The sequence below is a fragment of the Microtus pennsylvanicus genome, chromosome 6, assembly GCF_037038515.1.
Source record: "Microtus pennsylvanicus isolate mMicPen1 chromosome 6, mMicPen1.hap1, whole genome shotgun sequence".
In the NCBI taxonomy this organism is placed as follows: Eukaryota; Metazoa; Chordata; class Mammalia; order Rodentia; family Cricetidae; genus Microtus; species Microtus pennsylvanicus.
In genome coordinates this window covers 109476264-109491075 of record NC_134584.1, presented here as the reverse complement: position 1 = coordinate 109491075, position 14812 = coordinate 109476264, and the positions used below count along the sequence as shown (strand labels likewise).

General features: G+C 40.2%; 1 protein-coding gene across 1 annotated transcript in view; it reads left to right on the top strand.

Annotated features, from left to right (window-relative positions):
* Nucleotides 1-14812, top strand: part of Phlpp2 (PH domain and leucine rich repeat protein phosphatase 2) — a 77587-nt gene that overhangs the window by 30512 nt on the left and 32263 nt on the right. Inside the window, exons 4-6 of the mRNA XM_075977353.1 lie at nt 8021-8211; nt 10914-11039; nt 12599-12753. Coding sequence (XP_075833468.1) covers nt 8021-8211; nt 10914-11039; nt 12599-12753 — 472 coding nt within the window. The remainder of the gene's footprint in view (nt 1-8020; nt 8212-10913; nt 11040-12598; nt 12754-14812) is intronic.

Genomic DNA, 14812 nt, shown 5'->3' with positions numbered 1-14812 from the left:
TGAGAAAAATTAGCGTCAATTTGAGGAATTGAACCATCTATTGATATAAAACTCTTTAAAAACCCAAACTGATGCTGGGCAGTGGTGGCACACACCTTTAATCCCAGCACTTGCAAGGCAGAGGCAGGTGGATCTTTATGAGTTTGAGGCCAGCCTGGTCTGCAGAGTGAGTTCCAGGATAGCCAGAGTGGTTACATAGAGAAACCTGTCTTGAAAAAGAAAAAAAAAATTAAAATATATATGTTATATATATATATATATATTTTATATATATACTCAAACTGTTAAGAGCATGTGCTACTTTCACAGAAAACCTGATCTTGGTTTGCAGCACACATGTACAGTGGGATCACAATCAACCCTGGGTAACTCTATCTCCAGGGAATCTGTTACCCTCTTCCGGCCTCTGCCAGCGTGGTACTCAAGTGCATATGCCCAGATACATATAGTAAAATTAATAAAGCAAATACTAAAAATCATGAGTTGAAATGATAGCATGCCCTTTAATTGACTATGATTGGAGTGAGTTCTTTTTGCAGTGAGTGTTTTTATTTCAGAATGAAAGTCAAGCTTTAAAATGCCTTGGGATTTCTTACTTTTTTTTATTTAATTTTTAAAATTTATTCTTTGTGTCTTTCACATTGTCCCTCCTGATCCCACCCATCTCTCGCCCCACCCCAGCAAAAAAATTAAAAGTTGGGAAAAAAAAGAAAAAAAAGGAAAAAGGGGAAAAATCTCTTCATGGAAGAAGCTTCAGTGTTTCACAGTGAATCATACAATAAAGCCCTATGTCCATATATTTTTACATGCAGACATTTATCGAAAAGAATCATCGGTCTTGTTCGAGGCCCCTGGTCTCTGTTGCGCTATTAACGCGGGGCCCTCACTGGGGCTCTTCTTGTGTATCCTGTTACTGTCTTGTGTCTTGGAGCTCCTGCAACTCTGGGTCCGCAGGACTGACGCCCTCCTACCCCTGTGCTCCAGCAGATCACAGATGTGATGATGCGGTGGTGAACACATAATTCCGGGTCTGGAACTGGGTAGTTGCAAAGTTGGTCAGCCTGCCAGCTCTCCCCTGTCTTCGCTTTTCAGCATTGCCCTGACTAGTTCACCCCTTTCAGCTATGAGCAGAGAGCAGGGCAATCCTCCAGCTTTCATGTCCTCAAGGTGGTTCTCCCACACCTACAGCTTCAGGGCCAGCTCTACTGGTGCTGCCCAGGCAAAGTGTAGGGGACACTTTCTGAAGTGCCACAGCGGATGAGGGACAGGGCCAGCTCTCACACCTGCCTCAGGCATTGATGGGGAACAGATTTCTACCCCGCCCATTCTGCCTCAAGATAGATGAGTAATGGGGACAGCTCTCCCACGCTCACAACTTCATGGCTGGCTCACCCACACTTTGGACCGTAGGGTCAGGTCTATTGTGCTGCTTATGTGAGATTCAGGGCCTGCTCTTCTGAGTGCTGCAGCTACTGAGGGGTTGGGTCAGGTCCTCCACCTGCTTCAGGAGGTGAGGAGTGAAGAGAGGAGGAGATTTTTTTCTCACCCATGCCACCACATGGCAGATGAGAGAGATGTGACCTGCTCCTCCATTCTTATGTCCTCAGGGTCAGTACACCCATGCCTTGCAACCAGCGTCAGCTCTACTGTGCAGCCTGGGAGAGATGTGGTATCCTCTCTCCTATTTTAGCCAGTGAGGGGCAGGACCAGTTCTCCCTAGAGTTACAGTCAGTTAGGGGCAGGACCAGCTCTGAATAGCCTTATCCTCTCTGCCTTTGGTGGGATCAGGAGCCACAGACATCAGAGACCTTGGATGCATCAGTATCTGAACCCAGACATGGGTGGCAATGAAGTCACTCACCTCATCTCTTTTGCCTCCTCAGATATGTGTGCCTCTGCCACAGGACATGAACTATTTTGTCTCTCTCTCCCATATCAGGCCCTAGGCCTGCTTGTGGGTCTCCTTGTCCCTCTTAGAATGTCATGGCCCTGGGTGGGACTATGCTTCCTCTTTCCAAAGAGATCATAATAGTACCCAGCTGCCTGACATCTGGTGCTGGTCAGGCTCCTGGTTGGTGCGGAAGTATTGCTGGAGGTTTATCGCAAGCCCCGGCTGTGATACATTGAGTTTCACCAGCCCTCAAAGTTTCTTTTGCATACAAGGATGTAGCACAGTTGTTGACTCTGATGCCACCAATTTTCTACCACCACCACTTGATAAATTATAGTATGGCCATATGAAGCATTCTATAAGAGAACAGTTGCAGTATAAACTACAAGAGTGAGTTTGTGTTTGATACTGTTGGATGGTGGTTCTGTCAGGTGCTAGATGGGAAACCTTAAAAATGAACTCTACTGATTTAGATAAGTTAGTATAATTTGAGTGAGGAAATTATGCTCATTGAAGGGAATTTTAAAAGTAATTTTTTTATAAAATAGACAGTATGCATCTGGTGCCCAAATCTAAAGGTAACAAGCAAATACGTGGGGGGAAGGTAGGTAGAGGTAGATAGGTGAGTTACCTATTGGCTATGTAACAAATTACCTTAAAACATAGTAATGTCAAATGTATATTTTGTAATTTCTCTGGGTTGGAAATAAAGGAGCAATTTTAGCTGGATGGCTCAGGCTTGAGTCTCATAAAATGATCATCTGAGGCTTGATTAACTTTTTAAACTTATTTTTATTTTATATGTATATATGTACATGCACTATCTGCTTGCATGGTGCCCTTGGAGTCTATCAGAGGAGTAGGATCCCTTGAACTTGAGTTGCAGATGATTATGAGTTATCTGAACTGCGAGATGATTCACTTGAATTTTTTTTGTATTACATTTGTGGATATATGAATATCTTTGCATGTGTATAGTTACGCACACATGTAAGTATGCATGATCTTCATGGGGAGGTCAAAAGGCAACTTCTCAGTTCTTGCCTTCTACCATGTAGGTCTTAGGAATTGAACTCAGGTTGTCAGACTTGGAAGCAGACAGCTTTACCCACAGAATTGTCTTCCCAGCCTTGAGGATTCATTCACTTTTTACTGTGGTTTAAAGGCTGTTGTTGGTTAGAGCCTTGGTTCCTTACTGATTATTGGTAGTACACCTTGGTTCCTTGTTATATTGACTTTCCATGGATTGCTTAATTGTACCTACAATGTAGCAGCCAAGGATGAAACATGACTTCCACCTACACAATGTATACACACATGCAGGCCTCAGTATCTTTTTTGACAACTTTACTTCACTTTTGCCATTTTCTGTTTACTAAGGCTGGAGAGATGGCTCATTTGTTAAGAATGCATACTTCTCTTCTAGAGAACACAGTTAAGTTCCCAATACCCATGCCAGGTAAATCAGAACCACCCGTAACTCCAGCTGCAGGGTATCAGACACCCTCCTCTGGCCTCTGGGCCCTTCTACTCACTTGGACACACACACACACACACACACACACACACACACACACACACACACTCACATAATTAAAAAGAAAGAAATGGGCTGCTCTTCGAAAGGACCCAGGTTCAATTCCCAGCACCCACATGGCAGCTTATAACTCTCTGTAACTCCAGCTCCAGAGGATTTGATACTCTCACACAGACATACATGCAGACCAATACACATAAAAATATAAATCATTAAAAAAAGGAAATGAAGTCTTAAAAAAACAACAACAGAACAACCAAAAACTGAGTCATTAATCACAGCCTGCATTACAGAAGGGGAAGAGAATTAGGTTCCACCTTTGAAGGAGAGTGTCAGAGAATGTGGGACATATCTTAAGACTATCAATAAGAGAGAATTTCCTTCTTTTCCAGTTCTTGAATCCAGAAACATTCATAGTTAACTGAAAGAAAGGAAGTGTTTGAACTATTATCTGTGAGCAAAGTGCTAAGTAATCAGCTTTAAATATTTCATGTGTAGAGTTGTTGGATGAATCAGCTTACATAGAACACAGTCATTGAGGTCATGGGCCTAAGTTCAAACCAGCTCTCCTCCTGTGTTGCCTAGCTACAAGAGATAGTCAGTACAAAGGCTGTGGAAAAGAGTTAGGGATGTAGCTCAGCGGTAGAGTGCTTGTCTAACCTGTGTAAAACCCTGGGTTTTTTATCCCAGTACTGTGGAGATAGAAGGTGGCAATCTTGCAAATAAATACATTTTTCATCACTGAATTTGAGTTGCTGACGTGATCAGCTACGAGGACTTGAAGTACATTAATTTATCCCTTTATATGAGAAGAAATGGAATCTCATGGGTGTGAGTTGTTAGAGAAGTTGTAGTTGTAGATGGATAGCTCAGGATGCCTCTTTCTACAATGCATCTGCCTACATTGTTTAAGAGACTTTCATGTAAAGAGCTTAAATGCAAATGAGAAGCTATAACCAAGAACCTGATTGGTTACTGTTCTTGTTGTGATAAGATACCTGTCAGATTCATTGACTCCTCAAGGGAGGCCTTACCCTCTCTGAGGAGTGGGTAGGGGGTGGGATGGGGGGTAGGAGAAGGGAAAAGAGGGGAACTGGGATTGGTATGTAAAATGAAAAAAAATTTTTAAATAAAAAAAACTGTCAGAAGGAAATCAGGATGACAGTGATTCTGCCACTTTGAACATTTGGACATAAGGAAGGAGAAGCTTGTTTTGGCTCCCAGTTTGAGAGGAGGTCATGGCAACAGGAGTGGGAGGTAACTGCTTACATTGCACCCACAGTCAGGAAGCAGAGAGAGGATGCTGGTGCTTAGCTCTCTGTGACCCTAGTCCGTGGGCTGGGGCTCCCTACTTTCAGGGTGAGTCTTAATCTCTTTCACTAGCCCTTGTAGGAATCCCTTCATAGACACAGAGGTGTGTTTCTTTGGTGATTCCAGTCAGACTGACAGTTAACTATCACAGATCACATAGTATGTTTCCATTCAAAGTTCAAAAATGAGCCGGGCAAGGTGGCACATACCTGAACTTTCAACACTCGGTGGTAGAAGCAGGAAGATCAGGAGTTGAAGGGCATTCTTGGCTACATTTCAAGTTCAAGAGCAGCCTGTGTAGATGTGATCCTATCTCAGAAAACAACAAAAAACAAGCACAATAACAACAACAAGAATTCGGAAACACCCAAAAGTTGAAACACATAGATCTAAGCCATATTGTGTGGAGGTGTGCGGTAGTAGTTTGTATATCTTAAGTCGTGAGTAACAGAATTGTAGATTGCATATGATGGTTCCTAGCCTGTTTCAATTAGCTGTGCGTATGTGGCTATATTTTCTTCGTGATAGGACATGGAATTCATGAGTGCCACTTCTATGTCTTGTTCTGTTCCTCACTGCTACTTTCCTCTCCTGAGGGCTAGGATGACAATAATTAGAACAGTATTTGAAGTCAGATGTCAGAAGTGGCAGGTTCACCGTCATCCTGACTTTCTGAATAACAGTATTGATCTCTGGCTACCTAGAATGCCTACCTGAGCAAAGTTAGATGTTTTGTTTGAGCCATTATATCCTGTTTGTTACAGTAGTTTAGCCTGTATTTATATAGGATGTATGTATTACAAATGACAAACCTATAAAGAGAACCAGGAGATGACTGTCAGGAAAAGGAGAGAGGCTGACTTCTAGAGTGTAGGAGGAAGACATTAGTCATAGGAGTAGAACTTTTGAGTCATTACAGGTCTGCCTTTTGAATTTTGACTAACTGTTCCTAAATTACACAAATATGTGTTACCAGTAAGCATGTTATTCAGTAGAGTACTAATTTTTCTATATCTCTTTCAATATCAAATAACATTGTTAAAAGTTAATCTTTTATCCAAATTGTAAAAACATACTGCTTCAGGTTAATTTGCATATCTGAAACTAGTTTGTTAAAATATAGGCATGCTGGGGCTGGAGAGCTGGCTCAGTAGCGAAGAGTGGATACTGCTTTTGGAGAGGACCTGAGTTCCAGCACCCACTTGCTGGTGCCTCACAGCTGCCTCTCACTCCAGTTCTAGGGAGAGCTGATGCCTCTAGCCTCTTGAGCCATGTTTTTTCATGTTTGTGCACATGCATACATCCATACAGTTTAAAAAGTAATAGACTCAGAAATGTAGAAGTAACTGCACTAATATAATACTTTTGTAGTCTCTATTTTCTTACTCTTATTTTATCTGCATATTGTATATTTGTAATTATTGTTTTTATATTTTACCTTTCAGAAAATTTTGTTTAATTACACAGATAAAATACAATATGTTGGGGGCTGGAGAGATGGCTCAGTGGTTAAGAACACTGGCTGTTCTTCTAAAGGTCCTGAGTTCAATTCCTGGCAACCACATGGTGACTCACAACTATCTGTAATGAGATCTGGCACCTTCTTCTGGCCTGCAGGCAGATACTGCATATAATAAATAAATCTTAAAAAAATACAAATATGTCATTATTCGTATTTAATTTTTTACACTTACTTCCCAAGCTCATTAACTGCTCTATCAATAGTCCCTTTTGTCGTTTAGTATATATCTTCTCATTTTAAGTTTTGGTGAGCACCCAGTTGGGAATGTCTAGCAGGCAGTAGAAGCTTAGGAAGTGTAGAGCTGAGTGGACCAGACTCCCTGAGGAATTAGAATGTAGGCAGAGAAATTGACTTACAGTAGAAGTGGCCATCCAACAAGTCCAATGTTAACAATTTATTTGAGTAATGTAATTTTGAGTCTTTGGAGTATCTGACCTATTTCTTCATATTACATATGCAGAAATGCTTGAGTAGGTGGGCAAAGTGGTGCCTGAGGGCACATGGGTAATCGGGTGGTAATCCCTGGAGAGCTCTGTTTACTGTTTGTGCCACCTCATATTTCTGCTGCTTCCCTTGGTTATTTATTTTTATTTTGATTGATTGTATATATTTGTGTGTATGTGCGCGCACATGCGTGTGCAGAAATATGTTTTCCATAGTGCAGATCTGGAGGTTGGAGGACAAGTTGTGGGCCTTAGTTCTGTCCTTCTATGTAGGTTTTGGGGGAGGGGGTAATTTAGGCACTTTTGTCAGCTGAGACATCTCTCTCCGCCCCCTAACACAGGGTTTCTTTGTAGCTTTGGAGCCTATCCTGGAACTCGCTCTGTAGACCAGGCTGGCCTCAAACTCACAGAGATCCACCTGTCTCTGCCTCTCCAGTGCTGGGATTAAAGGCATGTGCCACCACCATCTGGCCTCAGCTGAGCCATTTTACCAGACTTTTAACCCCCACTATTTCTGTATTTGATACTTGTCTCTGTCAATGCCTTTACAAAGAGCTCTTTTGTCTCAGGGTTCTGTTTTGCTCTCTCTATCTCAGGCATATAATCACGATGGAAAGGTGGGTGCTTGAACAAGGAGAAGCTGGTGCATGCTCTTCTCCTGCCTCCATCATGGGAGCAGTCGATTGAAGTACCATCCATAAGCTTTTCCTTGCAAGGGCCAGAGAAGTGGAATATTATATACAGAATTAGAGAACTCTTTTATGTGTTTCTTTATTCTAAAATAGATTGATATCAATGACTATCTTTTATTCCATATATCTTTTGTACTCCCATTATGCTTTGTACTTTATATTATTTTACTTTTTTTTTTTACAAGAATACTCTGGAAGGTAGCTTAATAAAGTCTAAGACAATACAGGATGATAGAATCTAAACTTTGTGAGGACAGTAAGCTCAGTGGGCCAGGTAATGAAATTGAAGGGAGTGGCATCACTTGCATTCAGGCTCCAGTGAGTCTGAACCCAAAGTCCATGATATAGACTCCTTGCTGTGTGAAAGGTGACTGTTTTGAGAAGGGTTAGCAGTGACATCTGAGGTAAAGACTCAGGGTGTAGGCCAAAATTCACAAGTATTTCCACTGTATAAGTGCAGTGGTAGGTGTTATTTTAGGACTAAGATCTTATTTTGTAAAACCCATATTGCTTCATTCCTCATGTCTATAAATAGGGCTACTGAATGTTGGCTCATGCATTTTCCTTCTCTTCCAGTATTATGTTTCTTTAATGGTACATTCTGAAGTAGTGTTTTCTTTTCAGAAAAACCATGCCAGATGGATCATCTGGATCGAATCCTACTGTCTGGCATCTATAATGTACGCAAAGGAAAAACCCAGCTTCACAAATGGGCTGAACGCCTAGTTGTTCTCTGCGGTACCTGCCTTATTGTTTCCTCAGTGAAGGATTGTCAAACTGGAAAGATGCACATTTTGCCTCTGGTTGGAGGAAAGGTAAGATTTAAAATTTTAAATATTAACTTGGTCATTTAGAAATGTTAAGGGTGGGTTGTTAAGGTCCAGTTGGTAAAGGAAGAACTGGAAGACTTCAACTTGATTCTCAGAACCCTTGTTTAAAAAACAAATGAGCAAACAACAACAAAACAAACAAACAAACAAAAACAAGTGTTGTGGTGCACGCTTGTAATCTTAATTCTGAGGAGACAATGACAGGCAGGTTCCTGAGGCTTGTTGCCTTTCCAGTCTATCCCATTTGTACATTTCCAGGTAAACCAGAGACCCCTGTTTTAACAGACAAGGTGGACTGCTCTCAAGGAGTGACACCCCCCCCCCAGGTTGTTCTCTGGCTTCCACATGCTTACATGTGCATGCATACATGAACACACACACACTCACAGCTAGGGCTATAGCTCAGTGATACAATGCTTACCTAGCACTTGTCAGTCCCTGGGTTTAGTCCCCAGCATTTTCTGTTTTGAAGCTTGATCAGAATAACTAGTGTGAACTGAAGAGGATTCAATGAGAAAATGATGTGGGGCAGTCATACTTTGAAATATGCAATTGGTCTAGATATATGACAATATAGATATAATACTGTATTAAAAAACAGATAACCTGTGCTGGAGAGATGGCTGAGAAGACAGAAGTGCTTGCTGCCAAGTCCCAGAAAACACCAGGATATTTTATGTTAATGACGATGTCCACAAATTTAATAAACAAAACAAAACAAAAAACTCCTTTCAGATTGAGGTAGAAATAAATGGATACACTGACCTTGAAAATAAATATACTTAAGATTTTCTAAGACAGAATAGGACTACAAAAAATTTGAAATAAGAATCCTGTGGAAGATTCAGTAAAAACCTTTGGAAGGGAAATATGATTATTGAAACTTAAAAATAATGGACTGGAGACATGGCCCAGTGGTTAAATACATTGGTTGCTCTTAAGGAGGACCCAGGTTCAATTCCAAACACCCACATGGTGGCTCACAACCATCTGGAACTTCATTTCTAGTGAGTTCATGCTCTCTTCTGGTCTATGTAGGCCTGGCACTTGTATAGACATACACAGACACACAATATACATTAGTAAAAATAAAAACTAAAATGCAAAAAAAGTTGAGATAATCATTCATAGTCATACTGAGAAAGTCTTGTGAATTACTCATAAGAAATAGAAATTAAAGTCAACATTTACATATAATTATGTTAATTTAGTATTATATAAATTGATTTTGTAGTTTTACATATGTACAACTTTGTAAATTATTAACTATTAATGGTGAGATATACCTTTTATCATTTTGTAGTGGCGTTTATTGCTACAAAGCTTTTCCCATCCGTCTATTTATTTGTTTGCTTGAGACAGAGTCTCACTATATATTCCTGGCAGACTTAGAACTCCCAGCATTCTGCCTTCTTCTTCTTCTTCTTCTTCTTCTTCTTCTTCTTCTTCTTCTTCTTCTTCTTCTTCTTCTTCTTCTTCTTCTTCTTCTTCTTCTTCTTCTTCTCCTTCTCCTTCTCCTTCTCCTCCTCCTCCTCCTCCTCCTCCTCCTCCTCCTCCTCCTCCTCCTCCTCCTCCTCCTCCTCCTCCTCCTGTTCTTCTTCTTCTTCTTCTCCTCCTCCTTCTGCTCCTCCTCCTCCTCCTCCTCCTCCTCCTCCTCCTCCTCCTCCTCCTCAGTGCTGGGATTAAAGGTGTTTGCCACCATACCTGACAAAGTCTTTTCTTTTTTCTTCTTTTTTTTTTTAAGGGTAAGTTATACAAATATAATTTAATATATCTAAAATTTACTTAATTTAAATTATTCTTCACTTTCACTTTTATTTTATGTGAATAAGTGTTTTGTCTGTATATGTGTATGTACACCACATATGTACTTGGTGCCCTTCGAGGCCAGAGAAGGCATCAGGTCCCATGAGACTGGAGTTACAGATGGCTGTGAGCCACCCAACATTGCAACAGCAGAAAGAGCTCTTAATCACTGAGTCATCTCTCCAGTTCCCCACAGTAAAACATTTAAGATTGTTCTAGAATATTTTCTGTTTGTTTCAATGAAATTCTTTGTTTTGGCACCAACTTCTATAGTTGCACTGATTTCTTACTATTGAACAATGATTATGTTGTAAATACCACAATTGAATGTTACCAAATTTTTAATTTTAGTGAGTCTTTACAGTCTCCTTTTTTTTTTTTTTTGCTTAAAGTATTTTGTGTTTCTGCCACTTGGTTCTATCTTTAGTAAGCACTAGAATGTATTGATTTGCAAGTATAACTTGTAAGTTTGTAGCTGGTCTGCCAAGATTCAGAAGCAATGTCATCCAAAATGAGATGCCAAAGATAGAAGTGGTTCCGTGGTGATAGGAAGAGAATATCTTTAGCAAATCTGTGTAAGTTGAGTTGTTGTAGTTTAGGGTAGCCCAGACTGACCTGGAATACTCTGTTCTTCTGCATCTGCCTCCTGGATACTGGAATTATAGCTGTATACCCCGCATCCAGCCTTTGTTGTACTTGATTTACCTCACCATAATGGCGGTTGATCTTGATTGTCATTTCATGTTCTTGGTGGTTATTTGTATATATTTTTGGAGAAATGTCTACTCAGATTTTTTGTCATTTTAAAAAGTATGTCTTGTTTCTGCTTTTTGACCATTATTTCTGATTAGTAGTTATGATTTTCTCCTCCTCTTCTTCAGATAGAAGAAGTGAAGCGCCGCCAACACTCCCTTGCTTTCAGCTCAGCTGGAGCCCAAGCTCAGACCTATCATGTCAGCTTTGAGACTTTGGCTGAATACCAGAGATGGCAACGGCAGGCATCTAAGGTTGGAAGCTCTTTGATAGGAGATGAGGATATAGTCACAAGTGACCATCCTTAACATTGTACCTTTCTTAGTGTATAATGAATACAATAATGGGATTTCACTGGGTCTTTACTTACTTATGTTCTTGTAGTAGAAAATGGTGTCAAAATCTTTTCAGGTACATTTCCCTCTGAACTGTCTCTGTGAGGTGATCCTTAGACAGAATTAAGACATAATGAAGTTTGACCTTTAAAGGGATTGAGACATGAGACTGACATTGCTTCCCACTTGCCACAGTAGTCTCTGGTTGACATAGCTGCTCTCTAGCTTGTAGCCTGGTGCTTCTTGGTCTGCACATTTTTAGAACAGCCTTGATGAACCACTTAAAAGGTGAACCTATCTATGGGGCATGACCTGTCATAAATCTCTTTTGCCATGCTGAGGATGATTGACACTTCAGCATAGCTCTGCTTAGCCATTAAGACATAGCCATTAAAATGTACTGCAACTGCACATGTGTGCGCTTTGGATTCTTTGCAGCAGTTTTCAGAAGGGATGCCACAGTGATATAGCATGTTTCGTGTGATTTTTATCAGGTGTTTTAAAACACATTATAGCTATATTCATTATTGTAGTATTACAGATTTTAAAGACTTCAGTTTTACTGGTTTTTGTTGCTGTGTTATATCAGCTATAAAATCCGTTCTATGCAAAACTGGTTTCAGTTGTGAGTAACTTCCATTCTTCTGCCCCTTTAAAGAGAAGATGCTGCTCCTTGGCATCCTGGCATGCTCAGCAGTATGCCGTGTGTATAGCTGTTTTATTTTATGCTTTCAGTAGAAGAAGAAACTTTGTGAGTAAGCGGCAGAGACGTGTGGCTACAAAAGTCATTTCATCCCACACTGCCCCTTATTAGGCTTGTCTATTTTGAACCATCTTAACATTGCTTATGGTATAAAATGTGAAAATTTTAATCCCTTATAGAGACATGGACTCCCTCCCTCCCTCCTTCCCTCCCTCCTTCCTTCCCTCCCTCCCTCCCTCCCTCCCTCCCTCCCTCCCTCCCTCCCTTCCTTTCTTTTTTCCTTCTTTCTTTCTTTCCTATAAAAGACAGGGTCTCGCTTTTATCATATTGGTTGGCCTGAAACTTAGCTGTACCTCATATTGGCCAAACTTTTAGTGGTCCTCCTGCCTAGCTTCCCAAGTGCTAGAATTATAAGCATGTACCTACTATGCCTGACTTTGTTGTACCTTAGGGTTTTTGTTTTCGATTTTTTGTTGTCTTTAAATAGGCTGGCCTTAAATCTCCCTGTGTAGCCAAGGCTGGCTTTGATTCACCCATCACCCTGCTTCCACCTCTCCAGCGCTAGAATTGTAGGCATATACCTTTGTTGTTTTTTTTAAATCAGCTTATGGTTTTAGGGAAAAATAAAATTTAACAGTTTTTATAAATGAATAACAGAATACCTCCCCCCCCTTCCTAGTTTATAATCAGCACCTTTTGTGTAAATGCCATTATGGCCTATGCTGGGTGAAAGCACCCAATAGTTCAGGAGGCTTTTCTTCTTGCGCTTCTTTAGGTGGTGTCCCAGCGGATCAGCACTGTGGACCTTTCATGCTACAGCCTTGAGGAGGTTCCTGAACATCTCTTCTACAGTCAAGATATCACCTACCTCAACCTGCGACACAACTTCATGCAATTAGAAAGACCAGGGGGCCTCGACACACTCTACAAGTATGTAGAGAATAGGTTTCCAGACTAGTGTGTTGAAAATAAATTATAATCAGTATCATAGTGGTTCACACTTTTAAGTTGACAAGTTTACTAGAAGAATTCATTCCTGATTTCTGTAACAAAGTAACCAGAGGCTGGGTAATGTTTAAAGAGAAGAGGTTTAAATGTAAGATCAGACAGTCCCTTTGCTGCAGCATATTATGGCAAATGGTGGGAGCCCATATGAGAGAGATAAGTGGGATAGCAAGACGGAACCAGGGATGTTAGGTGGTCAGTGCTTGCTTTTTTATAACAGCTGATTCTCTTGGGAACTAACTCAACTGAATCCTTTTCCAGGGCGGAATGTTCAGTGGCTTAATTACTTCTTTCTCCTATCTATCTATCTATCTATCTATCTATCTATCTATCTATCTATCTATCTATCTATCTATCTATCTATCTATCTATGTGATGTGGGATTGAATCCAGCACCCTGTCTGTATATGCTAGACAAATGTTCTGAGCTACACCCTAGCCCTCACCTTTTACAGGTCTACCGCTTCTTAGTTCTGACACACTGGGACGAAGCCTTTAACATATGAACCTGTGAGAGATGAACCATGTCCAAATCGGCCCTTTCCATCGTGTTATAATTTGTAAATTCCCACTCCTTTTTGAAGAAGCAAAATTTTTATTTACACAAATCTCCCTCGTTATTCTCCCTGTAAAACAGAGGGTTAATGGAATGTTATGTTTCAAAGACTACAATAAGTTGCCATTGATTTTTATGATCTTTTTTGGTGGTTTGTTTTTGTTTTGTTCTGAGACAGCATTTTAATATGTAGTTCTGCCTGGCCCGGAACTCACTATATAGACCAAGCTGACCTTGAATTCACAGAGATCCACCTGCCAGGCTTGGGATAATCTTTATATTGTTGGTAATGGATGCTCATTGATGATAAAGTATGATCTGCAGCTATGGCAGATTGAGAGACTCGGTATGTGAACAGTTTTTTAATTAAAAGTTTCTAACTTAAATGACTTCAAGTAGACAGGCCTGATTTCAAGAATTCCAGAGCAGGTTTAATCTTTTCTTTGTACCTGCTCTTACCAACTCTTGAGTCTTGTCAGGTTTGAAACTTTCTCTTCAGGTAATGGGATTGTTTCATCCCCACACAACTTTACGACTATGATCTGTGTGTTTTTCTGTCTTCTTTGTTAGAATATATTCTACCTTGCTACTCTCCCCACATCTCACCCCGTATTTCCACCTACACCAGATAGCATGGGAGAACAGCCTGGGCTATATTAAGTGAGACCCTGACTACACAGACAAAAAAAAAGTAAAGTAGTTCAAACATAGTCCATGAATAATGACAAGGTGTGATTGTGGGCTTCTTCTGGGGAAGGGAAAAAAATGAAAAGCAAAGCAAAATGTCTCACTTTACATATTGAATAAAAAAGAATGCACATTAAAATGACATGCTTTACACATTCATGTTGATAACATATTTCTTATACTCCTAGTATAATCTTCAGAAAACATTGGTATTTAAAATCTAATCTTTTATAGGTACAAGATAATATTTAGTAATGGTACAGGTATTTGAGTCATGTTTGTGTTTTAAATTAAGATAAGCTCTAATATTAAGGAAACCAGTCTTTAGCATTTCTTTCTGAATTTCCCTGAAGTTAGAATTGATCCAGTTAGAGAGTTTGGGCAGAGATTCAAAAATCAAAGGAGTAGTAAGTAATCAAAGTCAGGTCCCCTGGAAGATAGACATTGAAATTTGGAAGAGAAGAGCTATAGAATTAGATCCTATGGGCTCCATTCTCAAAGCAGAATGATGCCTTTGGGTTCTTATTTTATATTTGTATGATATAAAACATAATGTTCCACACACCCGTTTTATAGCCACACTATCTCGAAGCAAGATAATATAGAAACCTTTACTCTGTGAGCAAAAGGAACCAACACAGAATTCTTGTAGTGATTTGATCAAATCACTTTACCACACAAGGCTGTCACACGTGTTTTCAAGTTCATCTGGTCCATTTTGTTTCAAGTGGCATTTGAACC